General features: G+C 36.2%; 1 protein-coding gene across 1 annotated transcript; it reads left to right on the top strand.

Moving 5' to 3' along the window:
- Positions 1-8,596: 8,596 nt before the first annotated feature.
- Positions 8,597-9,553, top strand: LOC106667145 (tigger transposable element-derived protein 4-like). Its single transcript, XM_014394872.1, has one exon. The coding sequence runs from the start codon at positions 8,597-8,599 to the stop codon at positions 9,551-9,553; it is 957 nt and encodes a 318-aa protein (XP_014250358.1).
- Positions 9,554-22,105: the final 12,552 nt, after the last annotated feature.

The following is a 22,105-nucleotide window of genomic DNA, read 5'->3' as shown; positions in this document are numbered from 1 at the left end:
GGGCGTGGTACTCTCAAGATTAAGCTCAAACCTTGGATTCATTATAATAACCAAGAGGTCCGTCGAAAGGTAAATTTGGGCTCGTTCCGAGGCTCGCCCGGGGCGTCATCTCGCCGCTTACTCTCAAGCTGACTCACTTCGATTATTAACTTAAAAATCCCGAACCGTTTTTTTGTATATATTGATCGATTCTATGAAACAGAACCAAAAAAGATCACGTCATCATGATGAACAACAATGGAAAAACATAAAAAATTACCGTTTTAAAAGAATGATGCGTTCTCATAAGTGGTTTGTTCGGAAGCAACCTGTTTGTCATAAAATCACCTTCTTTCCCTTCTGCACAAGTAATTGCGTATTTATAATGAATATTTGATAAATATTTATTTTGTATCCCAAGTCTCGTCATGTTTAATTAGACCATCTTTAAATTATTAATGTGTATCTCGTGTTTCCCAAAGTTTTCATCGACTCGGAAACAAGCGGTATGGAATGTCACCAATAATTGCGTGCTTAACGAGATTAGGCAGACTTAACTGCGATGAATGATAAAGCGTCGAATTGGCTTTTCTCAAGTTAATTTGTCGTCGTCTCGTCACAGGACTCAATTGTGACTTTTTTCTGATTTTAAATTAAACCAAACCTCTTTCTGGCGTTCTCCTGTTTTCGCATCCTTTTGTGCAGGTCAACCATCCGCAACATTCCTTCCCTATAGGTCTATTCGAGTACGGTCATCCTAGCAAGGGTCCGTCCCACTCAGGTATTATGCTCAACAGCTCGATTCATTGGACAAGTGGCTAAAACGCTGCGCTTTCTGTCCATATGAGAGTACGATATGGGGAGTGAGAACCTCAGCTCCGTTATGGACAAATCTCGGGAGCTATTGATCACAAGTTTCCTAAGCGACTTTTTAGTACGCTATGAGTTCAGGTATGTATCTACTTGCCTCTACTACCACACCAACTCCCTGAAAGAAATTTTGTAGTGTATTTTTGCACTTTGGGGTCCGCCACCTGAACTATGGGCTCGCAGTCTTGTACAGCACCGCAAGTTCTAGGAAGAATACTCTAACCTTGCTGGCGGCAACCTTATCCAGCCGGAGATACGTCCGGTAAACGGTGATGAGTTTCAACGGGGTCCTGGTATTCCGAGTTACGGAGAACGGCGATTAGGATCGGGCGGCACTCACCCTGACTCCTCGACCTTACAATCTTCGACTGATTTTCTGGATACTTGGAAAGGACATCTACATTCGGCTGGTAAATTCGAGTCCGCCCTCCTTATCGCTCCCTCGTACCCATTGAATTAGTACTAAGGTGGACATTATTAATATACCTAGAATCCTGATGGACAAGAGATCCGTCATGAAGCCATCGGTTGCCCACCGAGTCGCCGACGAAGATCTTCACCCCGTGACCCGTCACACCCAAGACCGCACAATTCTCCAACTCCCACCCGGTAGAGTATGTTTATGTTAGTGCACGAAGTTCCCCATAGTTTGTGGGCCACTCCACAAAACCAATGGAGTTGGCGGCCTTACTTTGGCGTGCTCCTCCCTGGTTGGCTTCATACAGCCCACTGGTCTACGGGTAGGTAGAGCTCACCAGAGCCAAGCATGGGGACCGCATGCAACAGCTGTGGAACGCCTAGTCTTCCGTCTTTGCCTCTAGCGTAGACAAAGCTGTTCGGGGTGGATTGTAGAAGATGAAACCTCTCCTTGACCTACCTCCTCACGACCCGACTAGCCTACACAGCTTGGAGAAAGGTGTATCTATCACCAGACGGTAAACCCTCCTCGGAATCATAAACCGCTTGACCAAATAGTAAAGTTTTTAGCTCATAAGCCTTAAATCTTTTAAAATGTAATACGTATCAAACATTCTAAACGAGTATTTATTTATAATTTAGTTTCCCTCAATTTCTGGAGATTTTTTTAACTTTAAACTAAAATCATATATCATGCTCTTTTTACTGAAATTAGATCATGCAATATTTACTAGGCGTGGATTTTTCTCTTCGGGCAAGCACTAAAAAATGCTATAAACTATAATTCGGCGTGGGTGGAGTGATACCGTTTCTGAACTTTTTGTAGTGGTTATTCACGATGTAAATCTTGATTGCCAGTGTGAAAAAAAATACATCAACCAAAAAAAGCTTTTAGCTAAACACTGATATATAATAACCACTTCTTGTGAATGAATAGTACAGATTGAGCAGATAGGCACAATATAGTTAACTGTTTCAGACATGTTGAAATTAGAGCGTTTCGTGTTCATTTCCCCGGTATGTCTTATTTTATTCTGTCTGAACGACCTCCGCCATTCCAGGTAGCATAGACAAAGGACGTTCGACGTGAATTTTACGAGATGAAACGGATCCTTGAACCACCCATCACGTCTCCATTCAGCCTATGCAGCTTAGTCCACCTATGAACAAACGGTAGAGCCTCTTCGGAATCATTCTTTTACCTACAATTTAAAATAACGTTACATAAGAGAAATTCGTTTTCTTTTATAATAACTACATAAATTTATATATTAGCGTTAAAAATTGCGTGTGTATAAATCTTCAAAATTGCCTATTATCTGTTATGAATTGTTTCACTTTCTCTGTTAGTTCTGTCCTCGCAAGGAAACAGCAAAAACAACAAACAATTACAAAGAGAGAAGGAGATATTTTAAGTGGTCAGACCATGTAAAATAAGTTAAGACACAACTTAAAGCCACATCTCTGCAATAAATTTAAAAAAATGTCCAAACTCTTCTTTGTTTTTCAAATGTGTTTTCCGTTAACATTATTCGATCAAACAATGATGTCCGTCTTTGTGAAAGCTGGTATCGAAAAAAGAACCGAAACGGACCATTTTTCTTTATTTGCTCTTTTCCGTCGGCCTTGATTGATCGATGGCGGTGTTAAAAATTCATTGGAGTCATCGGCGATACTCTAATGAAGTGAGATATATCTACACGGTCGTGTACATTTATACCATGCTGTCCACAATAATTCCACCCCATTTGTATCATTGATGCATGCACGTGTTGCGGGAAAAAATGGTTCGTCCTGCCGGATCCGGTCCTACTTTATAATTGAAATTCTTTTTCACTTTTAATGCCGTTTTCCCACGGTTAAAAAAATATGTTTGGAAAAACATTGTTTCAGTCTTAGTAAGATCCTACTACTATAGTACGGTTGCAACCTTGCCATTTCCTAGAATATTAAACATCTATGTTAGAAAAAATAATTGTAAATTTATCTGCTGTACAATCGTAAAGAAATATTTAAAATATTATACATAATAACGAAACATATAAAGTTTTTCAATCAAATTAACCCTTTTAACGTCAAATCACCCATTTTTTATTTGAAGTTAACCATTTTTAATTGCAATTTACATTTTCTAATATTAAATTAAACCTTTTTTTTTTTTTATTAACACTTTTAATTTCAAAATAAGTGCTTTTTAATTTCAAATCAACAGTATTTTTATATGTGTAGAGATTAGTGACCGTTAATCGATAGTTATTCAGATATCGTGCGATGCGGTCGGGTGTGATGTAGGTTTCAGAAAAACATTTTCTTTATCGTGCCAACGTTTCGATCTTTATTGAGATCATCTTCAGGGCCTGGGATTTACAANGCCCTGAAGATGATCTCAATAAAGATCGAAACGTTGGCACGATAAAGAAAATGTTTTTCTGAAACCTACATCACACCCGACCGCATCTCACGATATCTGAGTAAGTATTTTTATATCAAATCAACCCTTGTAAAGTGCAAATGCACTCTTTTTAGTTACAAATTAACACTTTGTAAATTCACACTTTTAATTGCGTTGCTTACTTTTATGAAACATATTGCAATGTGCAGAACTGTGTCTATCAAAATTAACATACTCTTTTTCCGTTAAATTAATCGTTTTCGCATTAAAATAAATTATTCTAATTTCAATTTAACATTGTTAGTTCCAAACTCGCTCATTTTAATTTAAAGTTTACCCTTTTTACCTCCAAATTCATCCTTTTTAATTTTTTTCACATCCTACATGTATTTGTATAATTTAAGCAATTTTTATAAATCCCACACCCAGAAGCTGATCTCAATAAAGATCGAAACTTTGGCACGATAAAGAAAATGTTTTTCTAAAACCTACGTCACACCAGACTGCGTCTCGCGATCTCCAAATAATCTGTTTAATTACGTTACTTAAACACAGTCCAGCGAATTAATTATTATTTTTAATTTTCATTTTCGAATTAAATTATTATTTAACTTCAAATTAACCTTTTTAATTCCAACTTTACCCTCTATTTAAAACTTTAGGAAAATTATTTTCTGTTTGAGATTGTTTAAATATCACATAATTAACCATATTTGAAAGTTAATTACAGTTAAATTTAAAAATAATGGATTTTTTTATTTATTTCAGATTTGAATATATATATAAACTGATCAACAATGAATACGGGTATTGTCATTTTTGTAGTACTTACTTCCTGTAGTACTTAATTCCATTTTTATTATAAATTGCATAAAATTCATTAGAAAGGATAATTTAATTAAGGGATTTTGAAAAACAACAAAATATTGTTTTAAATCCATAATTTTGTTTATTGGACACAATAAATTTTTAAGCATTTAAAACCGTGCATACCGTTAATAAAGTTGTCACTAATTTGATAAGAAATTCCAATCCATAGATATTGCAATGCTGCACCCAGTTGTTGCAGGTCAATAGGCTGCGAATAGTGATAGAAAAGCCTCCTCTGCAAGGCAGCCCACATTTGCTCAATGGGATTGAGGACTGGAGAGACAATGGGGGAGTGGGCAGATGGGATATCCCATGTTTTCTATGAGGACATTCTATGAGGTCCATTGTCATTTATAAATGGAAAATCCCTGCCAATGAGATCACTGGTTGGATCTCAGCTCAGACTTTTACACTGCCTCCTCCAAACTGCACTGAAGGGAATCCATCCAGGGGAGCCATAGCCCACTTAATGTGTAACTACTGTGACAATGGGTGGTACAGTGTAGAAAATGCTACGGTGACAATGACAGCCTGAAAAGGCGAGCCTCTTGTCTTCGTCCATTTCCCTTTCTCAATCCACGTCCTTCGGCATTTTTCCTTGAGACCTCTCTCAAACCAGGGGGTATCCAGGCGCAAAATACTGGTGCAGCCATGAGGCCGTGGCAACCTCTCTAACGCACAAGCTGTTTTCGTGTCGGCCTCCGTTGAGGAGGCTCCGACTACGCTGACGGAGTCCTTCGAATAGGTGAGAAGTGGTGGATGGGAACGGATAGCGGTCGGTGGTGCCTGCAAGGGCGCCCTCTACCGAAGGCAGTCTCCTCAAGGGAGTGGTTAACAATTCTACCTTAAACAAAACCGCGGCCGGAGCGGATCCGGAAGTTCTTACGCTGGAGGAGCCTCAATACTCTGGGAAATAGAGTCGGCTTGTCTATCTAGGAGTGCGTGATGCATTTCAGCCACCTTGGGTAGCCCTTTACGCGCGGCATACGGTCTTATGCTTAATGCGGACCCAACCACTCGGAATGAGCTAGCGGGGAGTGAGGTTCGTCTTGCTTCCTTGGGGCTGGGACAGCTTCTACCCCAACGCTTGCGGCTGTAACACACATTCGGTCTTGAGCAGAAGTGCGTCATCTCCCATCTTGAAAATCAAAACGTCCGGTAAGGCCATGAGCCAGGTACGGACGCTAAAGATCCTCATTACCATTTTAAGGACGACCGAGTATTTAGGAACGCATGCGCTGAAGGGGGCACGAACTGGGGATTCGCATCTCCTGCTCCTTACAGACTCCTCGGGCTTTTATCACTACACTGACAGAAACGCAACTCATCAGTAAACATAACAGCATTCCAATTCGTATTATCGTCTAGTCGGTCGCTGCACCATATTCTCCTGAGTTACTGCTGGGAGGCTGTTGTTGCATGTCGTCTCAAAGGGCGAGACACAAACAAACGATATGTGTGTCCTCCCTTAGCGTCCTAATGCCCTGAGATTCACAACCAGCCTTCCATTGGCACTTCCAGACTCTCGGAATCGAAGACCACGTTCTATAAAACGCCAACTGCCTCTGCGATATCCACTCGCCGGTGACCCCGATGACTCATTCTCAGAATATTTGTAACTTCTGGTTCAATTTGATGTCTTTCCATGGTTAAAGAGAATACAAGCGGATTAAAATGGAGGCAAGACGAGAAAAGTTGTTTGTTCACAAAATAAGTAATCTTCGAGTTTATTATTCTAAATTAAATTCGCCATTAAAATTGAAGAATAACATATTTTTATGTATCCAACTAACATGAATGTTTCTGTTAATTTAATTAAAATTATTAGAATAAGAATAAATTACCAATATCCTTATTCATTTTTGAGCGGTTTATATGGATACTTACTAAAAACCACATGAAAATTAATTACAATTTAAATAAAAATTTATATAAAAAATGTAACAAAAAATTATTGATATTATTATTAGTTTATTTTACTACTTTTGAATAGGTATATGAAAATATGAAATTGTCTACTGATCAGTAATACTCAAACTAAAAGGGGTTTCCTTATTTCATCTGGCTCGAAATCATTTTTGTCGCTAAGTTGAAAGTTCATTAATGTTGGAACTTTTTTCACCGCGCCCTTGACGTCGGGGGAATTTTCCAGTCCCGTTTTTGCAATTAAATCGCCCTAGGCCCTCGGCGACATTAGGAATTATGAAGAAAGTGTTCGACGGTAATCGATGCCCTAAAAAGGAGAACTCGGTTGGAGGCAGGGGAGCGGCAGATGTTTGATGCCCCCTCCCACAGGAATGCTTCTTCCATCCTTCACCAGCACCAACCTCATATGAGATGCGTATATTACAATCAATGCCGGCCTGGAAATTACTCCAGGGGTGGAATCGTTTCCGGGAAATTCCGCAAAACAGACACTTCAAAGCGAGTCTTCTTGGTATCACAGAAAGAATTTCCAACTATAACACAATCCTTATGAACCCTCTGATATTTAATATGTGCCAATAATTAGCTTTTAAATATATATATTTTTTAATAAAAAAGTTACACAATTTTCTCTTAATTTGGAACTAATGAAAATTAAAGTTATTTAGATTTAAATGACGCTTTAACTTCGTCCATGTTATATTAGCCTACTTTTCATACAATATTAAAGAGAAATTAATTTTGTTTAGGCGTTTCTGTTTCACAAAGGAATAATATTTCTAACATTCCAATAAGCTGAATATTAATAACGACATAAACATTTATATCTAATTTCATTTTAGGTACATAGAATATTTTTTTCTGTCTTTATTTATCTTTGACCTGTTTACTTTTCAGAGAATTTTACATACCAGTTTTTCAAACATAATTTTCGGCCGACCTGGGAAACATTTCTTTACAATTAAAATATTTATATAGCAGGCCAAATATAAAGAAAACAGTTAGTAGGTTAAAATTAAAAAATAATTAATTCTAATAAATCAGAATAGTACAACTAAACAAACCAATTACAGTACAGAATGCACACACACAGGTCATGTTTGACTTGGTTCTATTGAATTTCAAATATTAATTTCATTTGACGTAGAACTACAAATTTCAAAATTGTAATTAGGTGTTTAAGTGAAGTTATTAAATATAATTGCATAGTCAATTAAGAAAATAAAAATCAACAATGACTTCAGAAAATTTTTTTAGAAAAAAACAACAAATTTTATCGTTTTATTTTGTAGATTGTTTGGCAACATATCTTTGATATACTTAGTTATCAGCTATAAAGATTATGTTTTGAATTAATTAATCTTTATATAAGGTATTGGTTGAGATAAAAAAGTCAGTGTCACGAGGAGCAACAACAATGGCTTTTTTTAGTGAAATTCGACTATAACGATTCCGCTTATAGCGATGTGAAACGGGTGTCTAGTTTGGTTTTCTATGTGAAACGGGTGTCTAGTTTGGTTTTCTATGTGAAACGGGTGTCTAGTTTGGTTTTCTATGTAAAAGTGAAGAAATAAATCCGGATGTAACGATGTTGTATATAACGATATTGTGTCTATAACGATATAAAACTAAAGAAAAAATGTTTTTTTTTTATTCTGTTTATTTAACACAAAAATAATTCGTAGAATACCTAGTTCTATTTTTAAACGTAAACAAGTCTTGTCTCTATCCAATCGTTACTCGGTACTCGTTAGGTATGACTCCTTCCTTTTTTTACCGAATTTCATCCCACCCCCTATCCACAATTTTCTTTGAACACCCTTCCTTCTATTTATTGCGCACTATTCCTTCACAATGCGAGTTTAGATTCAGTCTTCGTTTTTTCCTTGTGCGATATGGCGTCGAATAAACGCCGCGCGTTTTCAATTGAAGAAAAAGTGAAAATTATACAAAGGGTTGAGAAGGGAGAAACTATCAAAAGTTTAGTTTCCGAGCTCAACATTTCACAATCAACAATATCAACGATTTGGAAATAAAAAGAAAAAATAAAAGAAATTTTCGAAAAAGATGTCAAATCGAAGAAAAAACTGAGTAACAGCCAACACGAAAAAGCTTGAAGCAGCTCTTTTGGAGTGGTTTACGATGCAAAGAAGAAAACACATTCCGATTAGTGGGCCCATCTTGCAAGCAAAAGGAAATGAGTTCGCCAGGATCCTGTGTAAAGAAGATTTTCAATGCTCCATGTCTTGGATAACAAGGTTCAGGGTAAGGCACAACATCGTGTTTGGAAAGATCAGCGGAGAATCTTCAAGTGTACCAGCCGGAGTGTCCGAAAATTGGCTACAGTGCATCTGGCCTATAACTCGGGAGAATTTCGCTGACGAAGACATTTACTATGCCGACGAGACCGGATTGTTTTACCGATTGACGCCGGACAAGACCCTTCGATTTAAAGGGGAATCGTGCCATGGTGGGAAGCACTCAAAAGAGAGAGTTACAGTCCTAGTCGCGAGCAACATGACGGGAACAGATAAGAAAAAATTATTAATCATCGGAAAATCGAAATCTCCGCGTTGCTTCAAAAATGTCCAAAAACTTCCGTTAGATTATACCCACAATAAAAAAGCGTGGATGACGAGCGAGATTATTTCCGACTGGCTTCGCAAATGGGACGAAGAGCTTCAAAAGAAGAAACGAAAAATTCTTCTCACTGTAGATAACTGTCCTTCTCATCCGTCAGTCCCAAACCCGAAAAACATCGAACTTTATTTTTTACCACCCAATACGACATCTGTGCTTCAGCCCATGGACCAAGGCATAATCAAAAACCTCAAAGTGAAGTTTCGTCAACGTTTGGTTTTAAAAATGTTGGACCAGCCAGAAAACTTTAAGGTGTCTCTACTTGACGCAATCCTAATGATTTCCGATTCCTGGGACGACGTCACTCAAAAAACCATTCAAAATTGCTTTAGACATGGTTTTGGAAAAGACGAAACGAGAACCGACCAGGAAGACGACGTGAGGAACTTTAATGAATGGGCCCAAGAGCTCGATTTTAATTTTCACGGCGATGCAGTCATACGCAGAAGTCGATGCTAACATCCTTACATCAGAGGAACCGACGGAAGAATCAATCGTGGCGTCTATTTTAAATAAGAATAAAGTGGAAGATGATGAAGATATCGGCGAGACTGAAGATGATCTTTTCCGTACTCCGACTCTATCAAAAGTCTACAGCGCTCTTGGTGTCATTCGCACATACGTCGCCCTAAATGATGACATAAATAAACCTGAAACTACAGCTTCCTTAAAAGAACATGACGAATATGTGAGCAAAAATTTGTACTTAAAAAAAAGCAAACTAAAATTTTAGATTTTTTTGTCAAAAAATAAAGAATGTTAAATATGTATGTACATAAATAGCAATTACATAATTACGATTATTAGTTATTCCTTTAATTTTATTTTATTGTATAATTATAATAATACATATTACGCATTTCCTTAACTTGTAAAAATTGAATTAGGTATGTACTTATATTTAAAAGTAAATAATATATAAAACTATAAGCTATAAAACTGGTTTTTTTTCCTCCCCCTCTCATTCCGGTTATAACGATTTCCGGATATAACGATCAATTTTGCCTGGTCCCTTCAATTTCGTTACAACCGGATTTCACTGTAATTGAAAAACGTTATTCGGTCAATCGGACTGCCGAATTTTCCCTCCAGTTCGCCATTTTTTAAAATTCGAAAGGTTGTAGGTCGAGATGGGGAGGTTGGTGTCCAAGTGGAAGTGACATTAGCCCAAGTGGTAGAGAACCGGCGTATTTAGCCGAAGGTCGTGCGTTCGAATCCCACTCGTGGCACTAATATTTTCATTCCAACCAAAAACCTTACATAAAAAGATTAATTAATTGAAATGATACAGATGAGCTATAATCAAGAAATTGTAGTGATCGAGTTAGTGAGACAGTTCGTTTGAAATTTGTCGAAACTAGAATCCGACAAAGACATCGTACGTTCATATTGTATTACGCAAGAAAAGTCTATAAGGCGTTCAGAATTAGAATGATATAACGTTGATGGTAAAGTGGCAAACTTTTCATAACGTGCAAACGAGGAAAGAATCAAATTGTACAACTTGCTGGTTTATACAATTTGTCCATTCAAAGGGTAGACCATCGGGTCAAGGTGTGAACTGAATTATAATGGAGGCCCTACCTCGCCGAGGGCGGAGGAAAATAGAACATCACGTTTGATTATTCAGAATATAATTTTCAATTTTAGTCTTAATGTATGATGAAATAAAAATAAAATTAAAGGGAAAAAAAGTTATCCCGTCACAATTGGAACTTCTAATGAGAGAAATGTTTATAATTCTTTATCAGAAATAAATCAGTCCAATTCAGTCAGCTTTGGTCTGAGACGGTCGTAATTTCTTGCGCATTCTGAATAAATTATTGTAGGTAAACCTCTCCTCTCGCACACAGATAAAGGGAGACCGAACAAGAAACGTTGCCGTTGTGCGGCTGGAACCATTTCCATGAATGGATGAGACTAATGCCCAATCAAAGATAACTCTTTAGCCCTGCCGGCTTTTCGCTGATTTCGATCTTTTACGAGAAAGGGGACGGCTATAATCAGTGGCGGTGATGGAAATGGACGATTTGATCGAGTTAGGGAAAGAGTTAAGGCCGGCCACGAGAAGGTAGAAGGTAATAACATGAAATTATAACACGATGGACATCCTCGGGATCCTTTTGTTGATAAATATTCTAATGGAATCGCCTCTGACGGCAGGAACATTTTCGAATGTAACCGCTTTAAGAACATGCGCGAAATGAACTTTGGACAAATCGCCCAAATGTGGTGAAAGTAATCATTGAGAAGAATCGCTTTTGAGTTCAATTCAATTTATACGCAACATCACTATGACTCGCCAAGCATTTCGGCAAGCAGCCTTGCTGTTAAACAAAAACGCGTACTTGTACTTTCCTCCTATCATGAAGATTCTCGGAAAATCCAAATTTTCAAATATTTATCTTTAATTAAGGTATTGGTTGAGAAAAAAAAGTCAGTGTCAAGAGCGGGATTCGAACCCACGATCTTCGGCTATATACGCCGCTGCTCTACCACTTGAGCTATCGTGACTTCGATCCACTCGGACACCAGCCTCCCATCTCAACCCCGCCTTTTTGGATTTTCCCTCCTTTTTGCCATTTTTCAAATTTCGTGTAATCTATTTGATTCTCGGCGACAAATTAAATGGCCACGGAGAGCTTTATTGAAGTATATTTCATTTTACATATTACATCCATGAGCCAGGACACGTCGGACTGGAGGGGAACGAGAGAGCGGACCTGGCCGCGAAAACGGGTACTCTCGTTCCTTACAGTGACGATGTTGAGAACACCCCTATTCGGCCTGACGATGTTAAGAGAATAGTGAAAAATATGATGTTAGACAAGTGGAAGCGTCGTTGGGCCGACTCGACTGACGCGTTGGTGTCCGTTAAGCCGACGGTCGACCGGTGGAGCCCGGAGGGGATATCTCGAAGGGAAAGCGTTGTCCTGACCCGACTGCGGATAGGCCACACACGTGCGACTCATGGGTACCTGCTGGTTGGCTAGAGTCGACCTAGATGCCCAGCATGTCAAGTAGACAGACTCACTGTGTCGCACGTGTTGGAGGGTGTCGCAGCTTGGCCCTGTATAGGGACCGAAATGGAATACCGCCGGGTTATAGAAGAATGCTCGAGCATGGCAGCGAATTCAAGGACAAACTTTTTAGGCTTCTAACAGATATTGGGATTATGGGTTGTATATAGAGGGGTATTTACTTTATAGGTTTAAGTTTAGATTTAGTTTCTGGTAGAATAGAAGTATGTTGGGCGGCGTTGCAGCATATTATTTCAAGGCTCCACCGCTGCTCCGGTAAACCGGGTCTGGGCGGAATATCGAGTACCCTTCGACCCGGATTCTAGACAGAGGATATGCATGTGTGATTGGGTTTGTATATAGTAGTATGTATGTATTTATTGTATGAGTGAGTGTGAGAATGACTAGTTTTAGGGGTTTTTTTTAGCCGAAATGACCAAAGAAGTCGATGGCGCCCGACAAGAGCCAAACCTCGGAGTCGCTTATGCACCAAGGTGGGTGACTCCCCCTGATCTATCAGGGAGAGGCCAGAGGCCTCCTAGGAGGTCTCGCAATTCTACATCTATGATGTTTCGTGGTCCGATTGACGAGATAAGTTCTGTTCAATTAATTTATGTTTAATTAAGGTTTTGATTGAGATAAAAACACATTTGAAAAATGGCAAAAAGGAGGGAAAATTCAAAAAGGTGGACACTGGCTTTTTATCTCAACCAATAACCTTACATAAAGATTAACTAACCTTCATTAAATGTTTTCTTTAATTCATTTCATCGTCCAAGGAACCCAAGTGATTTTGATGTCTTATTAATAAAAATATCTAATCATAAGATAATTTATGTGGAAAATGAATGTTTTTCATTACGTACATTTGTCAATTACTGAACTTAATGAAAATGAATCAAAATGGCGTAGGGAAGTTAAAAGTCTTGCTGAAGTTTGTTGATATTGTCCATTCTCTTGACACGAGGCGAATTGGAAAAGGCCGAGAGGGCGGCGGATAATTTTAACAGGCTGAACACCCGGAAGAAAATAGCTAAACGTTCATCTCCACTCCCGAGATTGGGGGCTGTTGAACATATTATCTAGAGGCAATATTTCCTCGCTCCGACCCCAATTAATTTTTGAGCAGGAGGAAACGATTTACGTTTTTTATATATTACAGCCGGTTAATACATCTGTGACCCGTATCACTCGTAAATATCCGGTAATAAATTCACGATTTATATTTAACAAAATATTGAAAATCCAATTTTCATTTAAGTCCTTTTTCCTCTCGGTTTTAGATTGTTTGCGGATGAAATAGCGTTTGGAATAACGACTTGGGTCGCTGTTAAGTGACTCGTTCCGATCCCACGCATGGGCTTACTTAACCCCCAACCCCTCCACCATACAACGAACGCTCTTATGGTCCTAATGAAATACTGATACGTTGTGTTAGAACGGGGTTGTAAGTTTAAATGTAAAGAAAGATTGTTATTACCAGCTTCTTTCGTTCATATTTCTTGTTTAATTGAAAAGAGACGCTTTGTAATAAAAGGCAATTTTGGATATGCACGTTCGTGAGTACTTTTAAAACTTTATGTGTAATATCACTAACTATATTAAATAAATTAAAAAACTGTTGAAAATCTGAGGGACAGATGTTTGCTGTTATCATCGTTGTTGCTGTTGACTACAGACCATCCTCAGGTGTTCGATCCCTAGGAAAGAACTTGGTCTACTCCGTCCAGCCGAAGTTAGCTCCTGCGGTATTTCCAGCCTCCAGCAAATGCAGTATTGAAACCTAGGCGTACTCATTATTCTTAAATACAATTTATTTCCATTCACTTTACACATACTATACAACTAATGTCACTGAGGTTTAAATAAAAAATATTACATCATCAGCACTCTCACACTACACATTCATCAATTACATTCACTTTCATTACACATAAAAGGAAACACAACACGTGAAATCTATTAAGTACTTTATTTAGAAATCGTGAGATGCGGTCTGGTGTGATGTAGGTTTCAGAAAAACATTTTCTTTATCGTGCCAACGTTTCGATCTTTATTGAGATCATCTTCAGGGCCTGGGATTTACAAACATTGTTTACATATTACAATTACATTTTGGATGTGAAAAAGTGAATTGCAAATGCAAAATATATTTTATATATTCAATCAAAGTATTTCTACTCACTCAAAATTAACCGTTAGTAGTTAAACCGAACCATTACCAACACATTTTTTCCCTTCGTCGGCTGCTTTCACCTCAGAGAAGCCGACACCTTATACAAAAATGTCTTTTCTATACCGACATCCTTCCCCACCCCTTCAAAATCCAACGTATATAAACACAAAATAGCAAAATCTCACTGGCACTCTCGACACGACACGTAAGAATGGCACAATTACACAGAAGACAAACACTTTGAGTGAGTAGAAATACTTTGATTAAATATATAAAATACATTTTGCATTGTATAAATTCACTTTTCCACATCCAAAATGTAATTGTAATATGTAAACAATGTTTGTAAATCCCAGGCCCTGAAGATGATCTCAATAAAGATCGAAACGTTGGCATGATAAAGAAAATGTTTTTCTGAAACCTACATCACACCAGACCGCATCTCACGATTTCTAAATAAATATCGATTAACGGTCACTAATCACCACACATTTCTATTAAGTACTATATAAACAAAACACCCCTAACAATTCGCTCAACCATAATTTTTATATTGGATGGCATTACTCATCTCTCCCTTCACACCTTCCAATTATGTGAAACAATGTCGAGCAGCCTCTTCATGCCGGACGCACGAGGTTTGTCCTAAAAGTATGTTCCGTTCAATCTCGCATTACGAGGGTATTTCGACTACGAGGTTATATGAACCCTCGGGGTGCCGATGTTTTTGAAAAAAAAAAAAGCCGATTTGTAAGTACGTCGGGTTCGAATGCAGGGCCGCTGGATTCGAACCCAGGACCTTCACCTCACAGTGATGACCGCCTAAACCGTTGCAGCCACCAACGGCCGTTGATTCCATCTTTAATTCAAATCTTCTGAAGATCACTTTCAGAAAATTGACTCTCCTGTCTCTAGATTTCTAGAAAAAGTCCCAGCTTAATATTTTCAGATATAGTTAACGTGTAGGTTTAAAATATAAATAAACAATTAACAATTAAATTTAATTTAAATAACAATTAATACATGTTTAAAATTTTATATAATGCGCTAATATATACTTTCATTTACAGATTCAAAACCGAGTTATTGAATTAATACAGCTATCCATGAGGTAAATACTTAGATTGTACAATTCATGATAAATTATTCGCTTATTTTTATATATCCTTCAGAGCAAATTTAGTTGTACAATAGGTAGTCCTTTTTTTTAAAAGTATCGATCACCAATTATAATAAAAATAATAATGAAAGTGTTTGTTTATAAACATCAACAAATTTGTGGCATCAACTTCGATTAAGCTACTGTACAATAATTAAAAATTTGAAACCGTTTTTATATGAGAAAACGATGCTGAAGAGAAATGACTTTTTTCTAAATAATCCCAATGGATTTAAACTCGATTAATTTTATATCCTACTTTCTGTTTGTTTTGTTTTTAAATCTCTAGCTTTGCTTATCTGCTTTATTCGATTACGTTAATCTTTAGGGTAAACGTTCGGGCTTTCACAACGCAGATTTTACCCTTTTGAAAGGAAAATGAACAAATTTCCTGCAAGTTTCCGTTTGTTTTTTACTTTTAACGCAAGGGCAATTGTCGGAAGGTTTTGTTACGTAACACATTTTAAGTTGAAAAGGGCTAATTTGAAAAGAATTAATGTGAAAATAAAACGGTTAATTTGAAGTTGAAAATGGTCAATTAAATATTAAAAAGTGTTGATTTAGAGTTAAAAATGGTTAATTTGAATATGTAAAGTGATAATTTGAAGTTAAAAACGGTTAATTTGAAATTAAAAGAAGTTAATTTGAAGTTGAAAATGGGTCAATTTGAAATTAAAAAGTGTCTAAGTTTAAAACGGTTAATTTGACATTAATAATGGTTAATTGTTTGAACGGGTATAGAATATAGAATATAGACTTAGTGGGGGGCTGAAATGACCTAGATGTCGGAAGCCCCAGCAAAAAAAAAAAAAATTATTATAATTTCACTAATTTCGTGGTCCGCTTGACCAATTAATACATTAGAATTAATTAAGGTTTTTAGTTGAGATGAAAAATGGCAAAAGGAGGGAAAACTCATAAGGTGGGGTTAAGATTGGGAGTTGATGCCCGAGTGGATCGAGGTCACGATAGCTCAGGTGGTAGAGCAGCGGCGTATCTAGCCGAAGGTCGTGGGTTCGAATCCCTCTCGTGCCATTAACTTTTTTTCATCTCAACTAAAAACCTTAATTAATTGTAAATAATAATAATGGTTAATCTAAAGTTAAAAAGGGTTAATTTGAAATTAAAAGGGTTTTAATTTGATGGAAAAAAGGTAAATCGGCGCAGAATGACTGACAGACATATTAGTTGCACTGTTTGATGCCACATATTATAGACGAACCAGGCAAATATTTAAAAATAGAATATTTCGCCAAAAATCAGCACTGTTGAGAGGAAAATGAACAAATCTCCCGCAATTGTTTTAATTTGATCAAAGGGAAAATTGTTGGAGATTTATTCAAATAATAAAATATACTACGAATCATTGTTTATTTAACATACCAACCTGTGATTGATAACAGCCCCAAACTGATAATAATAACCAAAACACCAGCGATAAAGGAATTTGAAATAAAGAAAAACACTCAATATTCTTCACGATATATTCCTCGTGAAGCTTTCGAAGGATATATCCACATCATCAGAATTTTGAAACAATTGAATTTCTACTGATTTAACCCTCAAAAAATATAAATATCTCTTTAGAATAGTTATTCAGATATCGTGAGATGCGGTCTGGTGTGATGTAGGTTTCAGAAAAACATTTTCTTTATCGTGCGAACGTTTCCATCTTTTATTGAGATCATCTTCACGGCCTGGGATTTACAATGTTTACATTTAACAATTACATTTAGGATGTGGAAAAGTGAATTTATACAATGCAAAATATATTTTATACATTCAAGCAAAGTATTTCTACTCACTCAAAGTGTTTGTTTTCTGTGTAATTGTGCCATCCTTGCGTGTCGTGTTGAGAGTGCCAGTGAGATTTTGCTGTTTTATGTTTATATATGTTTGGTTTTGAAGGGGTGGGGGAGGAAGTCGGTATATAAAAGACAATTTTGTGTAAAGCGTCGGATTCTTTGAAGTGAAATAAGCCGACAAAGGGAAAAAATGTGTTGGTAATAGTTCGGCCAGATTGTCCTTCCAGGATTTTATAGAAAGGGGATAAATAGAAAAAGGAAAGCTAAATTGTTGGAAAATTAGACTATGTGAAAAGTATTTGATGTGTGGAATGTAATGTAATGATACATGTATGTTATCTATATTGTATTTGGTTAATGATATTGGCGTAGCTGCGACTGAGTTTACATGTATCTGTTCTGTAATTGATGCTGTGTTTATCTCTGTTGATATAAACCATTTCTAAGAAATTACGTTTATGTTTGTTTTGTTCNTTTTGGATTTTTGAAGTCGAAATTGTGTTGGTGTTCAAAGTGGTGGGTAGCGAGTCCTGTAGGATTTTGCTTGGGTTTTTTACAAACATAGATATGTTGCTTTACTCTCTTGTCCAAATATTGGGATGTAAGACCGATGTAAGTTGCCGGACAGTTTAAACAGTTGATCTTGTAGATTACGTCAGATTTATTTATTATTGGTGTGGGATCTTTAACTCTGTAAAAAAGTGTTTGGATTGTTTTATAATTTTTGAAAGCTATTTAAACGATAAAGAAAATGTTTTTCTGAAACCTACATCACACCCGACCGCATCTCACGATATCTGAATAACTATCGATTAACGGTCACTAATCTCTACACATCTCTTTAGAATAATGAAACATATGGCTTCAAATATTATGAATTGATGAGATTTGCTTAGTAGAATGAAGAATCTATTAGATAATTTTAACATCTGCCCGGTTAACATATGAGACAAATCGAACACAACTCCTTATCCTTCCTACTGTGCAATATTCGTAAAAATAAAAACAATATTTGACAATTTTCGCATATTTCAACTTGCTAGTTTTATTTAAATGTAAAGGAGTGTTAGGAAATCGAGATTAGTTTGTTAATAATTATAAATGAACTTAGTGTACATGGTGGCCTTCGAACAAGATACATTTCAATATGAGGGTGGTTTTAATGTGCTTTGCATTTGTCTTCCTTATTTCTCTAGCTATTAAAAAAATAATCTTCAAACACTATACATAATGAATTGTAGAGGGAGTACATTAAATTTTTGAAAAAATTGGTAGGGAGTTTTCCATTCCTCCTTTATAAGACAATGGTTCTAAATTTTGGTGGGGGTTAACTATCAGATCTGATCGTAAAATATTGCTGTGAGCACCTCTACAGTAGACCAGAATGAATGAATAAACATTTACTTAAAAAAATACTTATACATTGTGTTACTTAACATTCATTAAGTAGGGGAAGTGGCGGGGCACTTTTACGTCCTATTTCAAAACTTTTTCATATCAACGCACCTAGTCCTAGTTTGTTATTATTTTTAATTAATCAAACAAGAAAATAGTGGGAAAAATCTTCTTAAAAAACCCACTAGGTATCAAATAGGATAACAATTAACAAATGAATTAACAAAAATGTGTTAACAAAAATATAAATAAATAAATGAGAATAACAAGAACAATGCTACACGGGTAATTGAATTATCACAAATTTTCTTATAGTATCACAGCTCTAGAGGAAACAATAAATATATCACAATCCTAAATTTATGTATTGTGCCTAATCCTTCTATGTTTCCATGGAAAGTTTACATCATACACTCCTATATCCCTACAAGTAGTATTCTTGCTGGAGGAAAGACCCATAAAGAAATTCCTGGACAGACGTTTTAATTCGGAATTAATATACGCCACTCCCGCTTTCTCATGGAGGAGGCCAATTCTGGTGTATCGAGGTAGTGAGGTTATAAACGTTAGAAATTTATTTTGGACCACTTGCAGTTTTTTGATGTTCGATTCGCAAGTGTAACTCCATGCTGGGCAAGCATACAGCAGCATAGGTTTAATAGCTACTTTATATATAATTAGTTTATTTTCAAAGTTCATTCCACTCTCACGGGCCATCAGCGGAAATAAGGCTTTTATAGCTATTTTACCTTTCGTTACTATATTGTTTATATGCCGAGAGAAGTTAAGTTTTCGGTCCAGAGTTAGACCCAAGTACTTTACCCCCTCACGCCATTCTATTTTGTGTCCGTGAATGGAAATGGTTTCCTTGAATATCGGGCGTCGTTTTGTGAAAAATATGGCCTCAGTTTTCGGGACATTAATTCTGAGTTTCCAGCGGTGACAAAACCTGCAAATCCTGGTGATGCTGTCATTTAATCTTTTCACAATTGTCTTAGGCCTCCAGGATGAACAATATACAGCAATGCCATCCGCATAAAGCGCAATTTTGCAATTTCTCATTGAGGGGAGTGGATTTATAAAAAGGAGGAACAAGCATGACCCTAGGATTGAACCTTGGGGAACTCCGGCAGCAATTGGGAAAGGTCTGGAAGTTTCGTTGTTTAGGGAAACACGTAAATAACGGTTTTTTAAGAAGGACAGTAGACCAGGGCATATGAATATGTGACTGAACAAGTGCATAAAGTTTTTAGCCGTCAAATTTATTGTCGTTTTTTTTTTTTTTTGTCAGTGAAGTTTTATATATTAACTCTTTTTCTCGCCAAATTACCCCTTTTAATTGGAAATTAACCTTTTTTTACCCTCATACAAACCTTCTTTAACTTAAAATTAATCGTGTTTTTTTTATTTTTTGAACTTCAAATTCACCTTTTTTATTCCAAAATATCCTTTTTTACTTCAAAAAAATTAAAGAGGTGGAACGGAATAAGCACGGAAAATGAAATCCATTCATTTGGAAAATATAAATACAATAATATAATCAAAATTTTTTGGTTTGCTTTATGGATAGGTTTTTAATATTGTTATTTGCATCTCCAAAGCAGACTAGAACGAATAAGTGCCTGCGCAAGAGGATATAAACTTTTGCCGTGAAATTAACCATTTTTAATTATAAATTCGCCTTTTTTTCAATTTCAAATTAACTATTTTTAATGTAAAATCAATCATTTTTAATAAAATTAAATATTTTTAAATGGATATTAATCGTTTTAAATTTGAAAATAACTTTTTTTTAAATTCTAAATTGAAGCGTTTTACCTTGGAATTTACTTAAAACGCGTAAAAAATGAAAATATTCTACTATGGCAATTAAACAAATAATGAAAAATTAAAATTCTTCGGTGGGAAGTAGTAAGGACAAGAGGTATAAGCTTTCTTCCGTCAAATTAACCGTTTTTAACTTCAAATTAATTGTTTTATTCCTTCATTTAACGCTTTTTATTTCAAATTTTTAACCCCTCAAAAATTCAAATTAACCTTTTTTTTGTTTACTGTTTCGTCATTTAACAAAATTGAGTTTGGTAGCGTTAAAATAGACCATTTCGTAGCAACCCTATATAAATAATGTAGGTAATGTACACTTATCAAAGTTTTATTATTTGTATTTATTATTGTATATGTGACTGAACAAGTGCATGAAGTTTTTCACCGTCAAATTAACGTTTTGTCCAGTGAACTTAAGTTTTTTAAATTGACCCTTTTCCTCGCCAAATTGCCTCTATTAATTTGAAATTAACCTTATTTTACGAACCTGCTTTAACTTAAAATTAAACGTGCTAGTTTTGTGAACTTCAAATTTACCAGTTTTTATTCCAAATTATCCTTTTTCACTTCAAAAAACAAAAGAGGTGGAACGAAATTAACACGAAAAATGATATCCTTTCATTTGGAAAATATAAATACAATAATATTAATACAATAATAGACAATAATAAAATGGATTATTTGGAGATCGTGAGATGCGGTCCGATGTGCCGTAGGTTTAGAAAAACCTTTTCTCTACCGTGCCAACGTTTCGACCTTTATTGAGATCATCTTCAAGGCTCAAAGTGTTTGTTTTCTGAGTAGATGTGTCATTACTGTGTTTCGTGTTGAGAGTGCCCACTAAATACTACACAAATGAAAATAAAGTTGATGGAAAATATTCAGAAAAATAATAATTAATCGCGTAGCAAAAAGAGAATATGAGAACGAAGTTTTTTAAATTGATTATGATTCGGTAGTGTTTAAAATTGGGTCAACTGGATTGATTTAGTTTCGTCAGTCCCACTTCGTTTTCGTAGATTTCTTCCAGCTGCGAAGCACGTGCAAAAGACTCTGTTGTACGGAACGTTTTGACATACTAAAAACCGTATATATTTGAGAGAGAAACTCTTTGATTTAGTAATAGATAATCAGCGTATCGGGTCTTTTGATGTATCTCGTTTCGTTTGAGCATCTATACGGTTGTGTGCAGCTGTAAATTACCATGAATAATGTACACAATCGCTCCAATCAGAGCATTCTCCAACAGGAACGGGCATTACTATGCCAAAGACGTCGGCTGATCTCAGAAATCGATGAAACCTTTGACACCATTTAGTTCCGACGAGTGAAAATTAGAATCCACCACGGAGATAGATCGTTTTCATTAAGAAGATCGTTTATTTGTTATTCCATGTGAAAGAAAATGAATATTCGGAGAAAAAAAAGTCCTTTTAGAAATATAGTGGCCGTTAAGAGTTGGGCAATAAATTGCGATATTACTTTTCGGTGTTGCCCACTGGGAGTCCCAAAAGTGTTACTGATCAAAAAGGGAGTTTTAAGGATTACGACCTTACAAACGAGCACATTTCTTCCCTACCATGCCCCCTTTAGAAAGACATTGACGCAAATAGTGCAGTAAATCTTGTTGTT

This window comes from Cimex lectularius, unplaced genomic scaffold (genome assembly GCF_000648675.2).
Source record: "Cimex lectularius strain Harlan isolate CLEC.00 unplaced genomic scaffold, Clec_2.1 scaffold27, whole genome shotgun sequence".
Lineage (NCBI taxonomy): Eukaryota > Metazoa > Arthropoda > Insecta > Hemiptera > Cimicidae > Cimex > Cimex lectularius.
The sequence above is the reverse complement of the archived record's forward strand: the minus strand, read 5'-3'. Positions and strand labels throughout refer to the sequence as shown.

What these genes read in the sequence shown, in the direction of transcription:
- LOC106667145 (XM_014394872.1), top strand. Translation starts at nt 8,597, where the DNA reads ATGCAAAGAAGAAAACACATTCCGATTAGTGGGCCCATCTTGCAAGCA.